This window comes from Protomyctophum bolini, assembly GCF_963924005.1.
Source record: "Protomyctophum bolini genome assembly, chromosome: 1".
In the NCBI taxonomy this organism is placed as follows: Eukaryota; Metazoa; Chordata; class Actinopteri; order Myctophiformes; family Myctophidae; genus Protomyctophum; species Protomyctophum bolini.
Genome location: NC_137862.1, coordinates 39,666,665 through 39,693,684, shown reverse-complemented (window position 1 = coordinate 39,693,684; position 27,020 = coordinate 39,666,665). Strand labels below are relative to the sequence as shown.

At 43.0% G+C, this 27,020-nt stretch overlaps 1 protein-coding gene across 1 annotated transcript in view; it reads left to right on the top strand.

Moving 5' to 3' along the window:
* LOC308320339 (UPF0606 protein KIAA1549L-like) overlaps positions 1-19,847 on the top strand; it is a gene marked incomplete at both ends in the record, with an annotated part of 62,637 nt that extends 42,790 nt beyond the window's left edge. The window contains 10 exons of the mRNA XM_080770661.1: positions 166-296; positions 3,061-3,185; positions 4,693-4,919; positions 6,988-7,120; positions 13,278-13,597; positions 14,316-14,379; positions 14,777-14,874; positions 16,616-16,767; positions 17,389-17,543; positions 19,566-19,847. Of these exons, the coding sequence (XP_080626787.1) occupies positions 166-296; positions 3,061-3,185; positions 4,693-4,919; positions 6,988-7,120; positions 13,278-13,597; positions 14,316-14,379; positions 14,777-14,874; positions 16,616-16,767; positions 17,389-17,543; positions 19,566-19,847 (1,687 nt within the window). The remainder of the gene's footprint in view (positions 1-165; positions 297-3,060; positions 3,186-4,692; positions 4,920-6,987; positions 7,121-13,277; positions 13,598-14,315; positions 14,380-14,776; positions 14,875-16,615; positions 16,768-17,388; positions 17,544-19,565) is intronic.
* Between the last annotated feature and the right edge of the window lie 7,173 nt (positions 19,848-27,020).

Below are 27,020 nucleotides of genomic sequence, written 5' to 3'. Positions count from 1 at the left end.
GACTGTGTGAGACTAGATTGTTAGTTGGAGGGAGGGAGAGGATGGAAGGATGGAAAAAGGTGAGAGTGTTAAAGGGATGAGATGGTGACATAACCGGGCTGTGAGCCCTAGCTGCTTCTCGTGGGCCTCATCGCCGCCTCTTCTTGTTGCTATGGTTACTTGCAGCAGGTTGCCGAGCGAGGACGGTTCCGTCATCAGCGACGAATCGGAGAAGCTGAATTCCGGCAGGGACTTGACGGTGCAGAAAGTCACAGCACAGCAGAAACCGACAAAAGAGGAGCCGCGTAAGAGGAAAGGTGTGTAACACATGCACATGCTCTCTCTCTCTCTCTCTCTCTCTCTCTCTCTCTCCCACGCACGTGCACGCACACACACACACACACACACACACACACACACACACACACACACTACTACTGCATTTATTATCCAATCCCTTTCAAACACTCGCAGGCATGCTTGGGTATGCCATAAAATGCACCAAATTCCTCCTCCTCCTCCTCTCCCATTATCTGTGCATAACATACTTCTCCAGCCTGTGTTCCTTTGTTTCTGGTGCACTCAGGTACCCTGAGAGAGAGAGAGAGAGAGAGAGAGAGAGAGAGAGAGAGAGAGAGAGAGAGAGATCAGGACCCAGTGCCACTGCAGCTCTTTTTATAGCCAGGAAAGCTATAGCCTCTCAGTCAGCAGCGAAATGAGCAGAGAGACGGACCTGATGAATATACATGAGACACTATATAATATGCTGACAGGACATACTACCTCTACTATAAGTATGGGCAATTTACCGAAAATATCCATCCAGCTTCAACCGCTTATGCGTAGTCGGGACGCGGGGGCCACGGCTCCACCAGAGAGCTCCAGACTTCACTCTACAGGGAAAAGAACCAATAACTGACTCATAGATCGGAATCGCGGAGAAAAGATCGGATTTTTCAATCTGTAAATCTCAAAGAAAGATGTATAAGCAATGAGATTTTGTAAAAACGGTTGTGTTTATGCTCCTTCTGGTCCCAGTCAGAGATCAGCAAACAAAGACTAGTGGTCAGAGGTGTGAAAGACACCTATGATGAAAACAAAGGAAAAGGAAATCTATAAGCTCTAGAACTGTATTCACTCTAATTAACCAATACATCATTATTTTTGCTATGATTCCATGCATAGAAAGGGAAGTATATTCACATTTTGCCTTTCAATAATTGAAAGGCAACACAACAGACCACACTAGAGTGACATATCACAATATTTGCTATTGTGATATGGCATATAAACATATAAACATTGGATCGGGAAAGATCGGTATCGGTATGTCTCAAAATCAAATGATCGGAATCGGATCGGGAGCAAAAAAACGTGATCGGGACATCCCGGGACAAAATGACGAATATAGGAGCTTTCTCTGTCCCTTAATGGTATTTTCGTCCAGCGTCACCCGCTATCTTTTTTGCCGACACCGGTATTTGCGCCTAGAGGTGTGGTCATGGGCGTGCTGGCACGCTTTCCCCTAAATTGCTATTTTGGTCACACACATTTGGGAAGGCGCATAGTGCATTTTAAAAGCACCCGTAAACCGTATGCCAAATTAGTTTGGTAAAGAGCGGCGCGCACCGCGCCTCAATGGAGATGTCCAGGCACAGAGTCAGGCTGAGTCATCTCTCCTTATTCTCCTATGCATCTCTTTGTAATTTTCCTATAATCAGCAGAAGTGAGTGCCTGCCACTTCCTTATGTCCATTGTGTTTATATAATTGTATAGTCAAAGAAGTTATTTGTGCCAGGCATTGTGCGGCGTGCGCGGTTTCATTTGCTGTTCAGTTCATCACCCCATAGCAGCAAATGGGGTTTAACCCGATTGACCGAACTTTCCTTTTCCTTTCCATACCGTTCCGTAGAGACGGCCTACACGCACGATCTATATACCAAATGAAAGCCCTAATTTCGTAGTTTACATAGAACTTTGAAAGAGATTTGAGCGAGTTGTGATTCAATGAAAAGATGAGTGTTCCTGGCTCTGTGCATGTGGAGAGAAAAAAAGAACGGGGGAAGGGGGGGTGCAGTACAAGTGAGACTTCAAGGCAGCAACGCAACACTCTTCCATGGGCTATAGACCGTAAGGCTATGAAGCAATATAGCACTGGGCATAACGGGCAACGGATAAGGGATCTCTTAAAGGCAATGGCATATGTGGCACAGTGATTGGCTTAATTATTGTAATGCCCAAACCACACCTGTGCATAATATAATGGGTAACGGAGGTGTTTTAGGGATTTAGACAGGTAACCAAAATACCAACTTTAGTGGGGGAACACCCCTTCCTCACTGCTAAATCCCAAAACAGTGTATTTAGAAAGATCAAACGAAAATGGAGCCCCAACACTCTCACACCCTCATATTGCAGATAATACAGTTTGCAGATAGCTCATGGACAATCGGGCATCCATTTCATCCTGAGCTCACTTAACAATGATGTTATGTTTGTATTGTCCTGATTTTTATTCTCAGCAACTTAAGTAAAGTGCTCTATGAAATTAAATTCTTAGGGCAGAATTACTCACTATATAACTATGTTAATTCAGGTGTTTTAGATGAATGGAAGTTTATTCATAAATTACATTACTCATAAATTCAGCGGAACTGTGACTATTATGGTAATTGCATGGAGTGGCTTTGAATTATTAATCAGCGGCGATACATTTAAATTTGTCAGATGTGAGATAACGAATGCAATCATGGAGTCTTAAGTCTCCATCAGTAACGGAGGTGTCTTAATGTGTCGACTCTGTGACCTTCCTGCCACCTCATTTTACTGGCAAATCTGTTTGACAGAATCTCTTTGAGTACGTCATAGAGATAGCCCAACTGACCCTGTGTGGTAATTATTCAGCTTTGAGCGAGCGTGCGTTTTGTGTGTGTGTGCTGCGTGCGCATGCATGCGTGCGTGCGATGTGCGTGCAACACTGACTCAGACAAATGAGAGAGCCACTGACAGGCTGAGAGGCTACAGTCAATTTGATGTGTCTTTTTCTTCTCCAGTGTATGTAAGTTCCTCTTTGTTCTTCAGATCCATACGACACCTCATCCGGCTCCTTGCAACTCATTTCCATAAAGCCCATGGCAGCCCAGCCCAACTACTCACGCCCTGCGTCCTCTGACCGTAGTCAAGACTCCGCCATTCTCAATGGAGAGGTGAAGACTGTGCACGCACGCACGCATGCACGCACGCGTGCACGCACGCACGCACGCACGCACGCACGCACGCACACAGCCCCTAACCCTGAGGGCCACAGTACAGTATATACATCAAATAGTCCAGAGGTGCACGCACATCCTCACATTTCAACGGGTGCAGGATCCAAAAAAGTAACTAAGAAAGGAGAGAGGAGTTCCGCACACCGTCTTAAACATCAGTAGGTTCAGGAAACACATCATGAAAGCTTGTGCTCTCTCTCTCTCTCTCTCTCTCTCTCTCTCTCTCCCTCCCACATTAGAAGTGGTCCAATCTTTTAATGAGCATATAGTGAGGAGGACCAATTATATGAAGATAGGCTGAAAATCAGTGAACTTAGTTAGCTCTGCCCTGCATTCACCAACTGAACCACAACCTGCTTAAAGCTGCACTGTGTAGTTTTACACTGTAAAATCCGCTCTTAATTAACATGTTAATTACTGTTAACACTGTTTAACATTATTTTGTACATTCTCTGATTGACATGCAAGAGCTACATCATTAACCCATTTCTACCTGATTACGATTTTAAAAAAAAATCTTCTAAATAGATTATTCTGTGGCAGTCGTTCACAAACAATGTCATGTCAAGGACTCCCAAAAATATATGTAATTGTCCACCGACCCCCATCTGAAAATATGTTGTTCCAGGGGCCTCCCAGTAGCAAAGATTTTAGTTAAACACGTTCGCTCTGAAAGAATATATATTCAAAGATTTGTGCCACATTTTCATGATTTTGCAAAAATAGTTAAAAGTATAACATAATGCTTAAAACACCAAAAGGGGTTCCCGCCCAGAATGGGTTAAAGGAGTATTCAGTGATTTGGGTGTTTTGGAAAACCACCCAGTCCGCCCCGGTAACAAGATGTGCACATGCACGCACTACAGTGGGGGGACACGCAACAGGCCAACAGCACACACACCAAGGCCCGCCCCCGCTCAATCATGATTCCCTCTCTATCCAGATTGGATGAAGGCTGGGCCACCTAGCCAAAAACGAAACCTACGGGTTTGTTTTGGGACAGGGAGGAACTCCTTATATGATCAGCACACTCTATAGGGAGGATTATCACAACAAAACAAAAAATAACTGATATTTGAATTAAGTGAAAACACTGAATATACCTTTAAAGTCTGTTTACAAAATAAACATACAAGTTCAAACAATATAAATTGTAACCCTGTGAAGCAAGAAACAATTAGTTTATTTTGCTGTGGCAGGCCTTCCCTCCTATTAAATGTATAATTCAAAGAAAAAGAATGACTTATACTTTTGACTATGCTTCAAAAGGATTTTTTGGGGAAGTGTCATGCGATATCAACACTGATCTAAGCATTTGCTAATGATTGTGATGATGGAAATACATTTTCTTCCCAAAAGAAACGAAAATGAATACTAATTTAGCAAATCTTTTGAATAAATAATAATTAAATAATACTAATTATTAAATAATATCTTTTTACAGGCGAGCATGGCTTTGAAACAGAAGTCAGACATTGAGCACTACAGGAACAAGCTGAGGCTGAAGGCTAAGAGGAAAGGTTACTATGACTTCCCCTCTGCCGATGGCAGCTGCAGCAGAGCCTTGGCACAGAGACAGAGACACAGCCATGAACGGTCACCCGATGAGCACGACAGACCGCTGGAGCCCGACGACGACCGGGGGTCCACGTACGTCAAGTCTCGCAGGAGGTGAGGGGGGCAAGGCCGGGGCAGGGGCATTAACCCATTTTGACCTGGGAACGATTCTATAAATGTCTTTTTCTGAAAAAGCTATGTTTCTATGTCAGTCGTTCTTCGATTTTTCAAAAATAGCAGACCTACAAGCTACGAGCTTGTAGATCCCGCCCATAGCAGACCTACAAGCTACGAGCTTGGGTTCCCGCCCAAAATGGGTTAATAAGCTCACCACTTAACCTCTAAATGTAATACCCTGGCCTATAGTCTGAGGTCCCTATCTTGCGCCACCCCATTTTTTTTTACCATTTCGAGAAAAGATTTACAATAATTCAACTAGCCGATCTACATTGTATTTGAACTATTTTAAAAGGTAAAAAAAAGGGTTAAGGGATAAGGGCTTTTTCTTCCTCTCTACACACTTCCTCTCTTCCTCTGTTCACAATGTGTCCTAATGCAATGTGAGCTTGGCTAGTTGGGAGTTGGCCATTTTTTTATGAATGTTTGCCTGTTATGATGACATGCCCAGAATAGGGCGGTTGGACTAACGGCCATTTGACGAATTTATGAAGATAGAATGTGTATATCTCGTCAAATGCCACAGGTGAAAAATGCCACAGTATGCCATATGATCCCCCTCATCCATGCAAGGAATGGGATGATCATTCTCAGCCTGTATGTGTCATTGTCCATTGTAGGCCTACTAGATCAGTCACAATGTCAACTGTAATGTTGTCACTGTGCAGGGCCAATACAATATAAGCCCAGAAGAGAGACACCGCCAGGCGTGTCTGATTAATATGATTCTGATCCTCAAACAGAGATAAGAGGATTGGCAGCATGCTCTGAGCTGCCCTGTTCGTCCGCTGGGCTGCTTACTGCATGTACTGTACTGCCCTTATGATTTATTTAAGAGCACATGGTGACGGACAGATTCGTTTATTACACCAAACAAACGTACAATCTATTCCACTGGTTCCCAAACACTGGGTTTGGGACCAATTTGTGCGTCGCGGAATTTTCTTTTTAATGGGTCCCTTATTTTTTGTTTCCTACAATTTCACAAAACATTCCAGCGTTGGCTTCCATGCAGAGCTGGATGCTGTTGTCAGTTTCAATGTTTCACCCTCCATCGAGTAGAGATGGGGGTTTTAACAACTGTGTAAATAATACTGTGAAATAGCGCACATCTGCTTTTAATATGTGTTATGTATTTGAGCGGGTGCTTTATCACATTTTGGCCTGACCTCGAAATTAAAAAAAAAACTCCAGTTTTCTGAAATAAATATTTTCACGATTAAAAAAAAAATAGCAGACCTACAAGCTTGTAGCGTGCCACTCGGTGGCGCGCTATGAGCTTGTAGATCTGCTATTTTTCAATAGCTAAATTATAACATAATGTTTAAAACACCAAAAGGGGTTCCCGCCCAAAATGGGTTATCACAGAGATATGAATCAAATATACTTTGCGCCCGCTGAAACGATGATACTGCCAGAGCATGCCATCTGATAGGCTTTCTTGTACTCTCTAATTTAATATACTATGCTGTTTTGTCGTGCTAGTTGCTTTATCGATATTACATTTGTCTGTGCCACACTGGCCCCTCTCAAGAATGTTGTCATTGGGTTGACTCATATGCTGTGGCCTTAATTTAATACTTGGCGAGCACCGGAATGTGTCATATGTTTTTAAAACTATTCTGCCAGAGAAGATCTTTGAGGTCATTTGAGATAAGAAGTCTGTTATTACTACTGTTGCTGTTTAAATAAAAATGATCATTGAATGAGAATGCTGAAGAAAAACTGACAATGATGATGATTTATGTAGTGATCGATGTGAATTATGTCTTTAATTCGACTCTTCACAACAGCCGTCTTGAGCAAATTATGGTTACGTCAGATGTTGCCTCTCTGTTCCGTGCCTGAACTGAACCTGAAATATGCATTGTCAATTACATTGACTTATCACACCTAACCTAACTTAAACGCTCACACTATAGTACTTCAAAGGAGTTGGACGAGCAGCTGGCTCAGGTCTGATGTGTACTAATGGCTCACTGTGTGCATGTGGTCTCATTGGCAGGCACTCCCAGGTAGGTCAGCCAGCCTACCGTAGCAGACAGAGTCTGAACAGTCCCAGCCCTGGTGGAACGGAAATGGACCTGCTGGTGATGCGGGAGAGACCCAGGAGAGGCATTCGAAACAGTGGCTATGACGTGAGTTGGCAGTTGACACTGTATCACTGACACAGACCACAGCCTGCGTGGGCCAGACGGTTGCCTCTCGCAATTTTCAAACGCTTCCGGTCATACAGGTCTGATGAACGAGTAATGATTAAGCGATCAAGCAGAAGTGAAGCCTCCTCCCCACTTCCGTTTCGTCTTTACAGTCGCGCAAATTTATCCTAATATAAATCAAAAGCATAATATAGCTTTCCGCTTAGCAGAAATGGAAATAAAAAAGTAAAATGTAAATATTTTAAATTATATTCTCGTGAATGGAAATGGCAGCTTCCTTACTCGGATTTCGGGAGGTGCAGTTCTAGAATCTATATAGAATTTCAGAGATTGTGGAATAGTTGTCAGGCTACGCGAGACTACACAGACCCTGACCAGAGCTGGATGGTATACAAAATAGGTGATGTTGTCTGGTCTTTAAGACTGTGGACTCCCCATGGGGGGGGGGTCTCTCTGGTTGTGCACAAAACTAACAGACCATATAATAATACAACCTCAGAGGCAATAATAAAGTCTCATTTTAGTTTTATGTACTGTATCAAGAGATGTCTAAAAGTATAACCGATCAGTTCACTCCCCTTCACTAAGGACGTCAACAGGCTGCTGTCTGCCTTTTAATGGGAGCTGAGATTTCCGGATTTCTCCGTTTTTCATCATCACTGAGAATAGAGAATCCAACATATTTGTCCGACATATGATTTCAAGTCTAGCACGGCAGACCGAAGAGAAGTGGTTCATTCATTATTTATTAAGATTCATACATATGTTATTTGGAACATACCGTAATGCATTTCAAGGAATCGGCTTTCCCCTACTCTTCTCGTCTTGGATTCCCCGGGGACAATGGCAATGCCGTTGCTGTGGGCACAACAAATGCGGTCTGAATATTAACGAGGGTCTCCTTACCCACTTAAACCCTATATACCTCGTTGACCGCACTTGGTCCCACAGGGATCTGTACTTGGCTTTGTTTTGTTTCTCCATCTGCACCAAATCTATTTGTGTTGCGAGTGCGAGCAAACCGAGCATGTAGATCTGCTTTGTTCGCTGAATAATCAATCACCTATTGTTGTCAAATGCTTACCTATTATTATACTAGTACCTAGTATTATACTGTAGTTACTCTCGGGTTCATGTGGTTAAAATACAGCAATATATGTATGTATATATCTCCTTCACATAATCTTAAGAAACGTTCATCTCATAACCTTCTTACTGTGTGTACTAGACCAGTGCCCGGCTGTAGAGCACAGAGTCGGTAATGATTGAAGTTGGCGATCCATGCCCCCTCCGGCAATGCAATACCTGTTGTACCCGTGTTAGAGTACCCGTTCCACCATTCTGTGGGTCCCTTTTATGCCCATATATGGAGATTTTTGTATCTGTCTCTCTGTGTCCCTTTATTCCTATATATTGAGTTGTGTGTCAGGCATGGCCAAATATGAAGTGTTCTGATGTCAGAACAGGCCAGCTCCATATATGGAGATATAGGGTGATCAGGTCCAGAGCCCGGGCAGAGGATTTTGTGCTGGTTCTGGACAACCGGCTATCCGACAGACTCGACACCGGTCACTACACTCCCTGTGGGGGTGTGGAACGCGTGTGTCGAATTTGAAGTCGAGTGGGGCGAATGGTTTTCGAGTTACGTGGATTACAGATGTACACACGTACAGTACGTACGCACAGAGACTTAGATAGATAGATAGATATTGATGTGCAGTATTGAGTTGGAAGTTTAACAGATGAGAGCTTCCCCAGAACTGGCCCACTTCAAACCAGCACAGGTTCCAAATGTCTTTAGCTTTGAGTATTTCTAGGTCTTCAAGTCAACTTATTCCATCATTTTCCTCGAAGGGTGGTATTACAATAATTGCTGAACATATGGCACAATAGCCTCTGCTAAAGCTGTTCAGAGCACCTCAACTCCATGGACTACAGTGGGAATACTGTTAGCTGTGGCCATACCATAACACTGTGGATCCACATCTCTGCGGCTGCCCCTGTTGCAGGGAGGACTGATTTATGAGGTGCACACTGTGCATTGGTCTCCTGTGGCTACCCTCTATTCGCACAGGAAGTAGGGCAGCCTCAGCTCCGATTCATTTATCACAGAGTAAAAGGGTGGGGTGAGTGGAGATATAGGGCCTGGGATAGTAACGGAGAGTAGAGGTACAATCTACTATTTAGGCATTTAGCAGACGCACTTAATCCAGAGTGATTTACAGTAAGCAAGAACAACACATGGTAATACTGTACATCAAATACATATAGTCATCAAGACTCATAAGCAAGCTAAGAACCTACAGTATCATCTGTCTAACAGTAGAATATCTGTACAGTGAAGCTATGAGTATAAATATACACTTTAGAGTGCTGTGAGTGTGTGAGTGTGAGGATGAAACCGATTGAATGAGATATCAGGGAAAATGATAGCACATCACTTAATATACAGTATTGAGTGTAGCAGATGTTTGCTATAGCAAGAGTAGGAGAGAAGCTGTTATATTGAAAAGCAGAGCAAGAAGAGTGGACGGGAGATGTAGTATCAATATTATAGACTAAATTGTTTCACATAAATTGCACTGCTTAATTGCTTGTTCATAATTTGTAAAATTGGAGTGAATGTGGTGCTGGGATGGTGGAGGAGAGATGCAATGCAGATAAAAACTAAACTTGCTGACTGTATTAAGTTCTCCTCTAGTGCTACTGATTCTACTGGTACCTGGAAGCACCAATCACCATAGCTCAGTCAGTTGACATGTAAGAGCACCACGCTGTGGCATTGAATAAGACCTTAATTCTGCTTTGGTCAGCACCTTGTCAACAACCCAGCTGTTGTATAAGGACAACTCACTGACTTACTGACTCATTATCAAACTTCAATTTCTTGGCCCTCAGCAACTGCAATCTGTGATGGCTTTGTGGCATCCCACCAAGTCATCAAGGGCCTTTTATCCAAAGCACTTCACAATGCGTGTTACATTCACCCATTCACATCCACACATTCGCGCAAACCGATGGTGGAGGCAACCAGGCAAGGCACCAACCAGTGCAGCAGGAACATTTAGGATGTTAAGGAGTCCAGTGTCCTTCTCAAGGACACTGACACAAAGCGAGGATACGCCAGGGATCCTTATTAGAGGGTATGCGCATGCATAACTGATGCTCTCCAACTGATGTGCTCCTATCTTTCAGGTAGATCTGTTGCTGTTGAGATTGGCAATGCCATCTCCTCCTCTCCCCCCCTCATTCACGGTGTCCCACAAGGATAAATCCTTGGTCCCCTACTTTTCTCTATCTATATGCTTCCCCTCTGTCAAATAATCAGAAAACATAATATTCACTTCCACTGTTATGCAGATGTCACCCAACTGTACCTGCCCCTCAACACCTCAAACCCCAACTGTCTATCCTCCCTTAAGGCCTGTCTAGCTGATCTACAAACCTGGATGTCTGCCAATTTTCTCCAACTAAACTCAAACAAGTTAGAAATCCTCCTTTTTGGCTAGACCAGTGGCAAAGAACCTAGGTGTCCTACTGGACTCTGACCTTTGCCTCGAAGCTCATCTAAAAACTATAGTATACCTTCTTTTTCCACCTACGTAACATTTATAGAATCCGCCCAGTCCTTTCCACCGCTAACCTCCACCAAGTCGTCAATGCCCTTATTTCATCTCGTCTGGATTACTCTAATCTCACCAAAGGATCCATATACACCGCTTACAACTAGTACAAAATGCAGAAGCTAGACTCATCACCGGGACCAGGAGGTCAGAACATATCAATTGTATTGTTGACTTTTAAAGCCCTTAGCGGCCTGGCACCTGAATATATCAGACCTCCTGGTCCGCTGCTTGAAGTCCTCCAATTTACCCCTTCTAGTGGTCCCTAAAACTAATCTGGTGACCAAGGGTGACAGGGCCTTTGCAGCCAGGGCCCCTAGACTCTGGGTGACAGGGCCTTTGCAGCCAGGGCCCCTAGACTCTGGGTGACAGGGCCTTTGCAGCCAGGGCCCCTAGACTCTGGGTGACAGGGCCTTTGCAGCCAGGGCCCCTAGACTCTGGGTGACAGGGCCTTTGCAGCCAGGGCCCCTAGACTCTGGGTGACAGGGACTTTGCAGCCAGGGCCCCTAGACTCTGGGTGACAGGGCCTTTGCAGCCAGGGCCCCTTGACTCTGGGTGACAGGGCCTTTGCAGCCAGGGCCCATAGACTCTGGAAAAGTCACCATTTTTAAAACAAAATTAAAGACACCTTAGAGGCCTTTTTAACCCCCAGCACTTGATACCTTTTTTCCCCCTCTGATAGTGTTGTTGTTTAATTTAGTCTGTAATTGCTGTGATGTTTGTGATTGCTTGATTGTTGTATTTTCTGTTGTTAAGCACTTTGGAACATTGTTTAAAAAGGTGCTATATAAATAAAGTTTATTATTATTATATGTATTATTATAAAGTGTGTGGCAAATCAAGTGGCAAAGTGAGTGACAAAGTGTGTTTTATGTCGTTTAATGCGATCAGATAGGACTTTTCTGTTTGGATGCATGGGCTATCAAGGCCAGAGAGTAGTTTTTTGCCACTCAGTAGGTGTTCCCGCATAACTTCTGGCATGATGATGTTTTTATGCGCATGCCCTCTATTGTGTCACCCAGGTTTGATTGATTGATTGAAGTATGTATTAACAGATTGGAGAATTGCAGCCGTCTGTAGGTGCCCTTTGAGAGCGTTTTTGAAGGTGTCAAGGGATTTGCATGTCTTAATGACTGTTGGTAGGGCATTCCACATTTTGGTGGCATAGGAGCGAAAATAATTTAGTCCCTTGTTTGTGCCGAATCTGGGTTACACATGGTTTGTTCAACTCCCTCTGGTGTTGTGGGTGTGGACTTCGTTGTCATTAAGGAAGTATTTAGTCAGGTACATGGGTATCTTGGTGGACCAGACCCATTGCAAGATGCTGTACCCTGCCTATCAAAATGGGCTACTTACTTGGCCTGACCAGTTTGTTTTGGGAAGTCTGTTTTGTCTGGCATTGTTTTAAGGGCCTCTGAGGTGCTGTGGTACCAAGAGGTGCATGCATAGTCGAAAAAGGACAACTTTAGTTTTTTTCAACCAAGGTTCATGTATTAGGTTGTCATTTGCTACTTTCTTTCGTTTTAGGGATTTTAGCTTTTTTTGACAGGGGGGCATTTGATCATGGGGCTAAATATGTATTTTTTTACACATTTTTATAGCGATTCCTTTTTTTTATTGTTTACTATAGTCCTACTAGACCCAAAGAAATTACATCTGGCCACAAAAGATCACAGCATCTACTGAATGTGTCAAACTGGCATATTGAGCCTATGACACACAGTGTGGCTTCCCCCCAGCCATCACCTAGTTTTCCAGGTGAACCAAGGTAATTAGCAATATAGCTGCATTCTTGGAATGCATTTTTATAATACCATATGAATCTTCATTCTTCACAATAAAATATGAATGAACCACTGCTCTTCAGTCTGCTGTACTAGAAGGAGTCGCTAGTTCATCGACAGAGATCACCCTGTGTCCCCTGCTGAATTCCCACTGGCGAACATGAACAATTGTGTTTGTTTGAGTGCCCACAGAGGCACCACAGAGTAATCGAACCCAAGTTTCCACGGTGGGGCGGGGCAGCTACTTTACCCCTGCCTGCACCTCCCGGGGCGAAGTAATACTCATTTATTTTCTAAATAATGGATTGAATTAGTGAACTGCACTTATTTTGTTTTCATTTTATCCTCGAGGAAAACCTCGCACCGAATGTGGATTGCGGACTTGCTCGAACATTGCATTTCAAGGGAGACGATCGAAATTACGCGGTGGCATAAAATAGCCATGTTAAGGGGGAAAGCCTATTAAACAATACTAAATCCCCAAATTGAGAAAAAGGTGCCCCTGACGCAAGATACAGCCATAGTTTCATTATATAGATATTCCACTGTTGGAATTGTTTGTTGTGGTTGTTTGCTTACGTATGATTCTTGATGACAATTCTTTTTAATGTATTTGATGTATTACCATGTGTTGTCCTTGCTTACTGTAAATCGCTCTGGATTAAGAGCGTCTGCTCAATGTCTATGTGTGCATGCGTGCGTACGTACGTGCGTGTCTGTGTACTGTAGACGGAACCCGAGTTGATCGAGGAGACAAACGTGGACCGTCTCATGGGGCCACGGGGGTACATGTACGGCGGCGGCCGGGGGGGGGTGAAGGGGCATTCGGAGACGTCCACACTGAGCTCCCAGCCGTCCATCGACGAGGTGCGGCAGCAGATGCACCTGCTCCTGGAGGAGGCGTTCAGCCTGGCGTCGGGGGGCCACTCCACGTCCGGTCGACACTCGCACCACAACCCCCACCACGTTGGCCACTACAGCCCCGGGCCGCCCCCGCTGCCGTACACGGACGCGGTGACCAGCGCCCCTGGCACCATGAACCGTGGCAGGTTAGTAATGACTTTCTTTTTTATAGCGCTTTGCCAATTGCTCAAAGTGCTTACAATGGTTCATTCATTCATACATTGGGACTCGGGAGGTGAAGTGGCGAACAGTCAACACACCTCACTTCCCACATTCATGGTGGCAAGCTCACACTGACCGACTCATTGGAGGCAATGTAGGGTTCAGTGTCTTGGCCAAGGACACTTCCACATGTGGACAGGAGGAGTCGGGATTCAAACCGCCGACTTTTACTCCACTATGTTTATTTGAAAACTTTTAGTTACCGCAGTTACTTTGTAGATTTTTATTAATGTTACAAAACATATAGTGACCACTTCAGCGCTATATACATGTTGGCCATGAAACAAAACATATAGTGACCACTTCAGCGCTATATACATGTTGGCCATGCGACACAGCTATTTTCAAAAATATTTGATGAAGGTCTAAACGGCCGAAACGTCGACCTAATAATGAGCAACATTTAGGCAAGTGTCTGACAGTGTGCGGGACCCTTTGTTTTTCAAAGATACCCTTTTCAAAAATATTTGTTGACATTTTGAACCTTGAAATGAGACATTCTGCATAATGAGTACTCTTACTTTTGGATCTTTAAGTACATTTGGAATTCCGGACTTTTACTTGTAAATAGAGTATTTTCTATATTGCAGTATTAACACTTTTAATGAATTAAACATTTGAGTTCTTTTCGCACCACTGCAGGTTAGGCTTGCAGTGGGTGCCGTCCTATGGAGCGGATATGTACCAGTACAGCCTGCCCAAACCAGTAAGTACATGACTATTGTTTGACTTGCATATCTCTACTGTCGGGGAGAAACCACCTAACTCCAAAAAAGAAATCTGGAAAACCTACTACCGACTTTATATAATTATTGTCACTTACTTCCATGAGAGGGGGGGGGGGGGTGGCGCAGTTAGTAGTTGCTTTAGCAGACAGTTTGAGGGTCCAATGGAGTTAAGAGGTTTTGTGCCCCTACTTTTCATTGGTTCAATATTTTCGAAACAACACACAGATGTAAAGGGTGTTCAATAGCATTGATTTATGAAAAAAAAGAAAAAAGCAGGTGGTTAGGTGGTTTCCTCCTTACAGCAACGATATAACAGTTTGTGCGAGAGTATAGCCTTGTGTAACGTTTAATGATTTCCTTTACGTTCCGTTGGAGGCCTTTCGCTTCACTCAGCTCCCTGACATGGCCATGGGCTCTCCTCCACCACCTTTACCACCACGCACCGGACCCCCTCCAGGGACCTCCTTAAGACGGTATGTGCAGTGTTTTGACATGAATAACCCTGTACCGTACCGTGTGGTGTTTTGTTTCACGAGCGTGATAAAATAGGCTGCAGCTTGTTGTTCCGCTGCTGCTGCTCTGAACACACGGTGACGGTAAAGATACCAAGGATTCGAAAGTGACGTCGCTGTTATGCTACGCAACACGGACGTAACACGGACTCGAAGCAATTTATAAATCACAGTCAGTGACAAAACAGCTTAGTCAGTTTATAAAACAGCGTCCCTGACGAATCCATGACATCTTCATTCGACCGGGCTGAGTCAACGTCTCACCGCTGTTTGGAAAATCCTGCTGACGGTCGGGAAAACTAGGGATTCCCTTCTCGCGTACCAGTGGGACATGTCCCGTTCTGCGGACCGGTGGTTAGAAACCTCTGGTGTAAAGTACCAGTGGGACATGTCCCGTTCTGCGGACCGGTGGTTAGAAACCTCTGGTGTAAAGTACCAGTGGGACATGTCCCGTTCTGCAGACCGGTGGTTAGAAACCTCTGGTGTAAAGTACCAGTGGGACATGTCCCGTTCTGCGGACCGGTGGTTAGAAACCTCTGGTGTAAAGTACCAGTGGGACATGTCCCGTTCTGCGGACCGGTGGTTAGAAACCTCTGGTGTAAAGTACCAGTGGGACATGTCCCGTTCTGCAGACCGGTGGTTAGAAACCTCTGGTGTAAAGTACCAGTGGGACATGTCCCGTTCTGCGGACCGGTGGTTAGAAACCTCTGGTGTAAAGTACCAGTGGGACATGTCCCGTTCTGCGGACCGGTGGTTAGAAACCTCTGGTGTAAAGTACCAGTGGGACATGTCCCGTTCTGCGGACCGGTGGTTAGAAACCTCTGGTGTAAAGCAACTAGGTGCATTTAATGTACTGAATGTACTCTACTTACCGGTAAGTACAATTTTGAGGTAGTTGCACGTTGCTGGAGTATTTCCAATTTTTCAATACTTTTATACTTCTACACTACATCTCAGAGCCAAACATTGTACTTTTACTTTTACAATTTTTTTGAAAACCTTAGTTGCTAATTACTTTTGGTGATTTAAGTTTTGATTAGAAGACATACATTAACCACTTCAACCCTATACACATTTCGTCCATTTGAAAATAGCAGATCTACAAGCTCACAATGCATTGCGATGCATTGTTGGCTTGTAGATCTGCTATTTTCAAAAGATTTTGTACACACTTTGAACTTGTGAAATAGGACATTCTGCACTTTTAGTACTTTTAGTACTGTATCAGCAACAATTTTGTTGCCGATACATTTTGAATATGGGACTTCTACTTTTAACGGAGTAGTTCTACATTGCAGTATTGATACTTTTACTTAAGTAAAACATTAGTACATTTTCCACTACTGACGGACCGTATGGTGTAACCACACACAGAAACACAGGTCTGCACGCACGCACGCACGCACAGCTAGTACTGTAGCAGCATCCCAATCAGCAATTTTGCATATTATATTCACATACAAATTCACATTAGGAGAGTGGATATTCATCACTATACATAATGTGCTGTGGCAAGGGGTGATTTTAGATTTAGATTTGAATATTGAACTTGTGCATTGGTAAATGCCAAGAATGTCAATAAGGTGCGCCACACTCACCCAGGTGGAGTGCTTGCTCCCTCTAGCGGCATAGACATAGCATTGCATTTGGGCAACAAGTCCATGTAAGTGCATCGTCTCTCCCGATCTCTTCTCCATCTCAGCTCGTCGTCTGACTTGGGGCCCAAGGGCAGGAGCGCTGAGACATCCGTCACCGACCTACAGTCTCAACATGACGGCAACCCGTACGCTCCTACCTCCAGAGCGCCACTTCTTCCCTCGATCACTGCAGAACAGCCCGTGTCCAACTACTCAGGTGAGGCGTGCGTGCGTGCGTGCGTATGTGCGTGCGACCGTGCATGCGTGCAGCAGCAGCATGCTGCATAAGCAATACAACTTACTCAGTATAAGTGTTATTTCTCCCCTGGCTGAGATTATCTACACCCGTTTGGAATGCCATCAATACATTAAAAGAAAGAAGGGACAAAAAAAACACATTTAATCAGATTCACATTGAATGCTCAGATTAAATCTAGCCGTCTACTGACCTACCAGATCTCAGTATAGGCTGCATTATGTGCGGACGGTTGATCACGGCTACAGTTAAAGACTGATATGCTGTTAGGCAACTTAAGTGGCTGGTTAAAACTGATTTGAGGTTAGGGGACTTATACTGTACACAGGTTAAGACTGAGTTTTAGGGTTAGGGTTAGTAATGTCGGACAATGCATGTCATCGCTGCCAAAACTATAGCTGTGATCAACGCAGAATGCAGCCTCTACTGAATTTCTCCAAAACGCGTGTTACAGGGTTTTACAGGGTTAAATGGGATTTTGTCCCTTTCGATGCATTGATGGCATTCGAATCCGCTTAGATTCATTAATGCTTAGATTAATTAATGCCAGCAAGTTCTCTGTCCACCTCTTCTCCCCAACAGGAAACCCAATAACAGCCGTGTACGCCATCCCAGCAGCCACCCGGCCCGGATACTCTGAATATTTTGTCTCCACGCCGCCCACCTCCTATCGCAGCCCCTCCTGGATGTCCTATCCTCCCGAACCTGAGGATGTTACCCCGCAGTGGGCAGACTCTGTAAGAGACCCGTGGTGGGCCCTAGCATGCCTGACCCATACCCAAGACCTGAGAAATGCCCAATGCTACTCCAGAGGCTAGATGCATGGGGAGGTTTGTTATAAAACCCAGTGGTGCAAAAAGTACTCACATTTGTTACTGTTCGTAAAAGTATCAATACTGCAACATTCCAAATTTACTTAAAAGTACAAAAGTATTGGCATCAAAATGTACTTAAAGTACCACAAGTCCTATAAAGTAGTCATTATGCATAATGCCCCATTTAAAACCTTTCAAATGTATACAAAGCTGAGCTTGTAGATCGGCTCTTTTCAAATGGCCGAAATGTATATAGGGCTGAATGTATGTTTTGTTTTTTTGTAATAATAATTCAAATCTACAAAGTATCTAGTAACTAATATTTTCAAATAATAAGTAGTGGAGTAAAAGTACAATATTTGTCTATGAGATGTAGTCGAGTAGAAGTATTGGAAATTGGAATTACTCTTAATAGGCCTACAGTACAAATACCTCAAAATTGTACTTTAGTACAGTAAAGTAAATGTATTTTACACCATTGATAAAACCATAATGAAGAGTTAACGTAATCTCATATATAAAATTATTAAACCACAGTATGATACAGATATGATGTAGTATGGTCAAGGAACTATTTTCATTATATGAAAGGTATATTTGGCACTTTGTTGAAAAATGAATCCTCCCTTTCAGTAGTAAAGCAACGTTTTGCTGCTGTCATTATGGTACAGATATTGAGAGAAGAAATGTAATTTGTGCCCATAACTTCCCTGGAGCAGGATTGGGTGTTTATTATTGGATATACCCTATTTCACACTCTCTCTTTTTCATGAAAGCAAGATGCGTTCCATTCTTTCTGTTTGATCTGTTCTAACCTGTGTGACCCTCCCTATCCCCAAACCCCAACTCTCCCCTGGCCTGCATTGGACTCTCCTCGTCTGTACGGAATGTTCTCTTAGTTTCGTGTTGCCAGACTGCAGCCTCTCGCAATTTACAAATGCTTCCGACATACTGTCTGGAGCAACGGGAAAAGCTATCATGAGTAAAATATAAAGCGGAAGTGGAGCCTCCTCCCCACTTCCGTTTCTTCTTATAGTCGCGCAAATTTACCCCAATATGAATAGAAAACATCTAAGCATATATAGGTTGTTGCTTAGCAGAAAAGGAAAATAAATAAATAAAATGTAAAGATATTTTAAAATGTATTTTCGTGAACAGAAATAGCAGCTTCCTTACTCGTATTTCGGGAGGCGTAGTTCCAGACTCTATAAAGCATTCGGAGATTGTGGAATTTGTCTGGCTACGCGAGACTACTTTATCCCTGTCTTGTCTGCCTGTTCCAACCAGATGCCTTCTTCACGCAGTGTCTTTTTGCAGAACCAGTACTGTCATTTAGAAACCATTTGCTGAAGTGAATGTATGGCTGGCGTTGAGTGGACACAGCAAAATACCGGGGTAGTTGAGCACATTTCCTAAATGAACAACTATTTTCCTCTCATTTATTAGATTTGATTATTATTCTTTTTTTGACGTGGTGTAAAATCATAGCCGCTAAATGTTTTATCTCCATATCCAAATGTAGTCCATTATTGGAGTTCAAACGATATATGTTTGAATTGTGAAAAAAAACATTTTCAAAAACCATAGGTTCACACATTCATCACCTTCCCCGTTATTTTGGTTCTTTTGTAGTGGTTTTATTTCTCTCATTTAAGTATGCTCCATATGGTTTCCCTTATCACCCATTTAGTTATTTAACAAACACTGGTGTAAGACACACACACGCACGCACACACACACACACGCACACACACACACACACACACACACACACACACACACACACACACACACACACACACACACACACACACACACACACACACACACACACACACACACACACACACTAAAGCTAATTTCTTACTTGATCTAATTCACAGCTATAGCACATTGGTTGGCATTGTTTTCCTGATACACCACCTAGCCTACCTTGTTTTTCAGGTGCCCCTGCCAGGGTACGTGGAGGCTTTCCCCCATCCTCGCTACCCCCAGGGTAGCTCACCCCAGCAGCTACCCCCCCTGCAGTACAACCTGCCCCCCGAGCCGCACCCCGCCACCCCCACCCCCACAACGTCCCATCAGAACCTGCCCCAAGCTGGGAAGGACAACATGGTCAGCGTGCCCCTCAGCAGCCTCTCCACCTCGGCTCTGGTCCAGGCTATTCGCCAAGAGGTGGCCAAGCTGGCAAAGAAGCAGAATGACATGTTTGAGTTCCAGGTGTGATTCTTCTGCCCCCTAGTGGCCAAGCAAGGAGATGGTTTGTCATTTTGCTGCACTCTTCGTCAAGAGAGGTCACACAAGGCTGGAACCACATCATCAGACAAACTGCTTTTTGAGGTTTGTACTATAAGACTGATCTTCTTAACCCACAGATTTTCTTTTTTTTTGTTTTCTCTCCTTCTCGCACACTAGTCAGGTGTGTTTTAACTCACAATTTAAAGGTGAATGAGCAGCGATGGTTTTCTGAAACGAACAAAAATATACTGACAACGATGTCTCGGTAACTATATGAATAATAATATTTCAATAATATTGAAATATTATTGAAATGGGAAATGGATTCAAATATATTGCATTTTTGTGGATCTGTAGAACATGAGGAAATAACTGAAAGAAGAACTATTCTGTTTGTACTGAGAGGAACACAAATATTCAGAACAGAAGGTTGAGCATAGAACACAATGTATATAAGCATGTACATATAAGGACATCCTGTATCTTAGGTCTTCTATAGACCTTATGATTTACAACAGGGGTTCTCAACCCGTGGGTCGCGACCCCTCAGGGGGGGGTCACCAAATTATTTTGGGGGGTCCCCAAATTATATATATAAAAACAAATTGCAACTGAATGGCTGGGAAATAGAAATTAAGAGTCTACACAGTACACATAACACATACCTGTAGTACATGCATAAACTTTCCTTAATGATTAGATGTTTCAGTATTCATTTATGATATATTTTCTCTATTATTAAGGTTATTTTTGCAGTCAGTTTGTATTGGGGGTGGGGAGTGGGGGCGGGGTGGGGCAGGGCCAAAGCATTTCCCGGGGATCCCCAGCCAAAAACGTTGAGAACCCCTGGTTTAAAATACCAAGGGGCGACACTAATATTGGTTCATTGAGCCTTTTAGGTATCATACTGACTGCCAACCCAGCAAGCCAAATGACGTCATGGACGTTATGATGACGTCCTCCAGGGACGTGCAGAGAGTGTTCGAGAGGCAGGGGCTGAAATCCCGTTAAGAGGGCACTTTTGGACAAAAATAGCGGAAATAGCAGATCTTCAAGCTCTCAACGCGTCACACTGCGGCGCGTTGAGAGCTTGTAGATCAGCTATTTTCAGGGCGCAAACCAGCACCCTTTAGCTAGTGGATATGCGGTGTACGACATGGATTTCTAAACAAATTTGTTCATCGCAAAATACTGTGTTCACGTTCGGAAATTCAGAAAAAAGCTGTTCTCCTGAATGCTGCCTTGCGGCATGGCATGGAAAGGAGTGGCATTTGCATTTCTTTCACCATATAGTAAATGCTGCATTCGTGGTCTGGAAAGGGCAGTTGTTTTACGGGTAAAAGGGCAGGAGCTGAAGCCCCCTTTGATGTCTATGTGTGTACGTCCCTGACGTCCTCCGACTCCTCCGGTGACGTTCAGGACTAGGCCAGATCCCAGCCCATATTGACCATAATGTAGACATAGGTGACCATCTTGCCAGCAAGGTGGTAACTAGGTGCAATTTCCCATTCATCCAAACAGAAAAGTCCTATCTGATTGTATTAAACAACAACATTGCATCTTGAATTATCCTCTTTCTATCTGCAAAGTGTTTTTTTCATAAAAATCCACCGTATACTACTTCCTGTCAAGAAATTCCTTGCAGGTGGTGTTGGAAGTGCTTGTTGGTTATCACTCAACGGACCTGCTTTGTACCACCTGTTTTGAATTCGCACAGGACGTTACTTTACTTTAACAAGCCCTTCCAAACTCTGACATCATCTTCAAGGAATTTCTTGACAGGATAATATAGCTCATAACATGTCTACAGTGGATTTTTATGAAACAAACACTTTGCAGATAGAGGATAATTCAAGCTTTTCATATAGCTGCAATGTTGGTGAATTTGATGTTTAATTACAATCAGACCAGGACTTTTGGATGTTTGGATGAATGGTCTGTCACTGGGAAATTTGCACCTAGTTACCACCTTGCTGGCAAAGATAGACACGGTCTGCATATGATCAATAGGGGATGATCTTTACGTCATTTCCAGGACGTCTTCACCAGTTGAAATAATATAGCTTATTCTGGGCCAGATCTGACTAGTTATGATTTGACCTAAGTTGATCTGGCCTCGATCGGACTCTCTGATTCATCCAGGGATGTCCGTCTTAGTGGGCAGAATATTATGTTGGTTGAAATCAGGTGATATTCTGGGCCAGATCTGACTAGTCTTGGTTTGACTTGATCTGGCTCCAATCGAGACGTCAATAATTCATCCAGGTCCAGGACTGTGCTTGCTGGGAAACCAATTCACATTGGGAAGCCATAATTTTCAAAAATGCAATCCCAGACTCGGTCTAGTGTAAAAAACTAAAACAAATAATAATTTATTCCAGATTTTCATAGCTGTTCATTTTCAGAACCTTTAACAATAATGATATAGTTCCTTCCCATGCAGCAGACAGACAAATTGCATTTGCATTTTTACATAACCCAACATAGTGTGGAATGACTGGTAAATATCACACGTTTAATATGCCCATGTTATAAGCCAAGGTGATGAAAATTGTTGATTCTATATTTGTAAAGAAAGTAAATTCTTTTTATTGAAAGCATTTATTCTAGAATGATTTTCATCGGTTGGTATGTGCCCCAAAAATGTGAACAGAATTGATACAAAATATTGACATTGTATGAACACCAATAGTTGGTTATTATACCGTATTATTATTGTTTACTCTAATAGCATAAACCTAAATCTGACAGAGGCATACACAAATCTTGTGAATTTATTTGAACTTTCAGAAATTACGCTAATCAGAAATTGCTCATGCTTTAATTCCTTCTATTTCTTCTTTTCTTTTTAACACACTGGTGCTTTTATAGCTACGGAAGTAAATAACTTTGCTAATTATTGTTGCAGATAGAAAAGCGTATCAGAGTACAATGTACTGTGAGCCATGTGATATGAAGAAGATGCACACGCAACCTTAAAAGCCTTTGGCTTTGCAGACGGCAGTGCCAGCAGTTACTTTGAGACTTAGATTCAGACACTGTCCACTCTGTGGTTCATTTAAACCATTCAGGGTGGGAACCCATTTTTGTGTTTTAAGCATTTTCTTAAACTTTAGCTGAAAAATAGCAGATTGTCACGAGTGCCGCGCTACGAGCTTGTAGATCTGCTATTTTGGGGGAAATCGTGAAAATATGGCGCAAATCATTGAATATATTCTTTCAGAGAGAACCTTTTTAACTCATATCTTTGCTTCTGGGGGGGTCCGTGGAACAACATATTTTCAGATGAGGGTTGGCAGCCAATTACATATAATTTAAATAAGATTAAAAACAAATGGGGTACCAAAACTGTGTTATCCGGTCTAGACCAGATAACACAGGCGATCACACAGGCGATAAGTAACACAGACCAGGCTTTCTTCCGTGGTGGAAAGTCTGGTGACGCGGGGTTAGGTGTCAGGCACGTACATACATAGTGTTAGAGAGGCATGGGCTGAAATCCCATAAGAGGGCACTTTTGGCCCAAAATAGTGAAAATAGCAAGCTACAAGCTCACAACGCGTCGCGACACGTTGAGAGCTTGTAGATCAGCTATCTACAAGCAACCCTGCACACTTATCTACTGGAGATGGTGTACGACATGGATTTCGAAACAAATTAGTTCAATGCAAAATGTTGCATTCAAGTTCAGGAGACTTCGGGAAAAAAAACTATTCTCTTGAATGCTGCCTTCCGGCATGGCATGGAAAGGAGAGGAGGGCGTTTGCATTTCTTTCACCATAGTAAATGCTGCATTCGTGGTCTGGAGAGGGCAGTTGTTTTACAGAGGGCAAAAAGGGCAGGGGCTTAAGCCCCCTTTGAGATCTATGTGTGCACGTCCGACATTCCTGTTCTAAGAGGCCTACAGTACAGTATGTGTACAGAGCTCTTTGTTAAGAACATTGTGAATGTCCACTTGAGTGTTTCAGCTATTGATTGTACGCTGCAGTGGTCCCCCCCCCCCCCCCCCAGAAGAACTATTTGAAAAGCACTTTATTCTCTCACCATTTTTCATTGTGTCAATGTTGTTTTTAACGTCATCCTATTGGTTAAGTGCAGTGCAGAGCCCCAAGCATTGCTTTTTCCTCATACTGCAATACTCTTATTGCAGATATTTCATGCCACCAATCGGGACGAAAGTGCTTCTATAGACAATTACACCACCATTCATTTTTCCAATGTGGCACGGAAACGGTCATTAGGTCACGGTGCCTGCTCAACTCACAGCTCACTTCTAGCTCTGAAGTAACAAAATGTGACTGAAAATGAAAATATAATTTTGTACAGTAGGGGGCACTGCAATATTACTGCACATTGCACAAAGAACACCTGTTGCTTTTGGCAGCCTATACACTGTTGCAAATCCATCGCCGGATGCATTGCTGAATACCATGTACTTATGGAAGAGACAAGAAAGTCAGTGATGATATACAGCAGTGGTTCCCAAACTTTTCCATGCCAAGGACCCCCAAATTGACCCTAATAAGCCCGCAGACCCCCATTTGAAAAAGATATGCCAGGGACTCTCATAAGAGAAGATTTTTACTGCAGTGATTCTCAACCTGTTTAATTTCACAGACCCCCATTTAATGTAATTTCTATCTCTCGGACCCCCAATTTATATTGTAAAATCAATGCTAATGTAACTCTGAGCGTGTACAAATGGAACCAAATGGACCCGTTATGGTCCATTGGTTCCATTTGTACACTCTCAGAGTTACAGACCCATAAGGGTCCATTTGGTTCCAAACTATCATTTAGCTGGGGACCCCCTGGAACTCCCTCAAGGACCCCTGGGGGTCCCCGGACCCCACTTTGGGAACCACTGATATACAGTACAGTAAAGATGACCAATAACAATGAACAATGCAAATAAACCATTATTTCCTCCTGTGCTGTATAGAATTGCTATTGCAGCGATACTGGATGAACACAATCATCTTATTATAATTACTGAACCCATTTATACCCATGCCTGTCAGTGTAAATAAGCTTTGTTGCCTGTGTGCTCCCAAACTGTCTTTTACTGCCAAACCAGAGCAACACCTATAGCACCTATGCTACTCTTCTCTCGCATGAAATGCAGATCGACCAGCCTCTTTCTGTAGCGAAAATAAAAAATAATGTTTTCACTATGTTTTCACAATACAAAGGCGGTGGCTTGTGTTATTAGAAAGCCTATCTTTACTTAGTGGACCCACTCTGAGCCCCCCAACACATGTATAAAATGCTTTTAGTTACTCCACTGCACCCTCTACCGATATTGCAGAGAGAAAACCCCATAGACAAGATTTTTCCTTCTGGTGAAAAAAAACCCAAACTTCTGCCAAAATGTGCAATTTGTACGTGTGGTGGGGGGCTCAAAGTGCATTCACTAAGGAAAGTAGGCTTTCTAATAACACAAGCCGCCTTTGTATTGGTGAGTAGTGAAAACGTTATTTTTTAATTTTTTCGCTACAGACAAGAGGCTGGTCAGCGCAGGTAGAGAATTGTAGCATAGCATCTAATGCAGAGGCATTAGAGCTATGGACCAGAGAACACCCATGGTTGTAGTAATCTCATAACCTGTACAAACAAACCATTTTGTCTGTAATGTAAATGACCATGTCCATGTTCTCATGCTGGATACGCTGGATCATGTATTGATAAATAACAAAGACCTGGGGTATAATAGTCAAAGATGGTTTTAGGTGGTTTGATACTGGCTTTGAGGATTGTTGACCAATATTTATTCTATGAAATGAAATATAAAGTGAGACGATTCTATTAAAATTAAAGTCTTTTGGCCTTTTTTCTTGACTGGTCTGATGACTCTTATCCTCTGATGACAGGGAAGCACCACAGGAACTTAGGAAGCACCATAAATGACAGGGAAGCAACACGTGTGTGTGTGTGTGTGTGTGTGTGTGTGTGTGTGTGTGTGTGTGCGTGCGTGCTGCTTCCCTTTCTGTTGAACTGCCAAGCTGTGGATTGACACCTCTCTGTCAGTCACGACCACAGAGTCACCCCATCTTCAGTCACTGTCTGAAATTTTAATTTGTCTATTGCACTTATTCCTTACACGTTGTAAGTCGCTAAGGATAATAGCATCTGCTAAACGGCTAAATTGTAATTTCAATCTCATTACACTCAGTCTTTTTCCCCAGGAACTGTGGTTTGTTAGGACCTAATTTGGCTGCTGTAATCAGATTATGTTCAACCTCTGAAGGACCATCATTGCTTAATAAAGGCTACTTAAGGTACCCGGTATATAGAACAACAGTCTGAGAAGATGATGGCTCTGTAATTAAACAGTTACCTCAACGAGGACAGGTCAAGGGTGAATAACACATAAAAGTGAATGCACTTAATGTGAAATGAGGACATGTTGCTTGCATATCCTTAATCCTCATTTTCTTTGGCACTGAGTTCAATTCATAAAGAAAGGCTCGCATCTCTTATGCTTAGAATTGATATGTGCGTTTAATAAACCTTATACAAGCACTGCGAGCCCAACTTTATAAAGTTAACTTGGGGACACATTACTCTCAGAAGTCAGAGACAGAACAGGTAATACTTGATTAGCTATTGAAAAATAGCAGATCTACAAGCTCATAGCGCGGCACAGAGTGCCGCATTACGAGCTTGTAGATCTGCTATTTTCGAAAAATCGTGAAAATGTGGCACATCTTAATGTAGCAGAGCCTGAATGCCAAGATAGACTGGAAAGGTGCAATTCTGAGGAATTGCAGGTGTGGTTTAAATTTCCCTCGAGCAGCTCCCTACATTATAGGCAATATTGTCTGATGATGAAATTATGTATTGACCCACATGACGCATACGGAATGTTTAACTTTTCTATAATAAAATATTGTTTCAATCCATGACATATTGATGTAACCTGAACAGTACCAACTTTGATGTGTGAAATAATGTATCTCCTGTCCTTGTATGTGTATTGAAAGATAATGAAACATACAGTAGGCCTACTGGGGAATAACAAGGGAATATATTGGTTGAAACTATGGTTGAATATCTAACACTGAAATGTAGCGTACGGAGAATATAATATAATGTGTTTTGTGTAGTTGAACCATGGTCATACATTTGCTGTTGACGAAATGACAAAGTTTGGTCATAGGG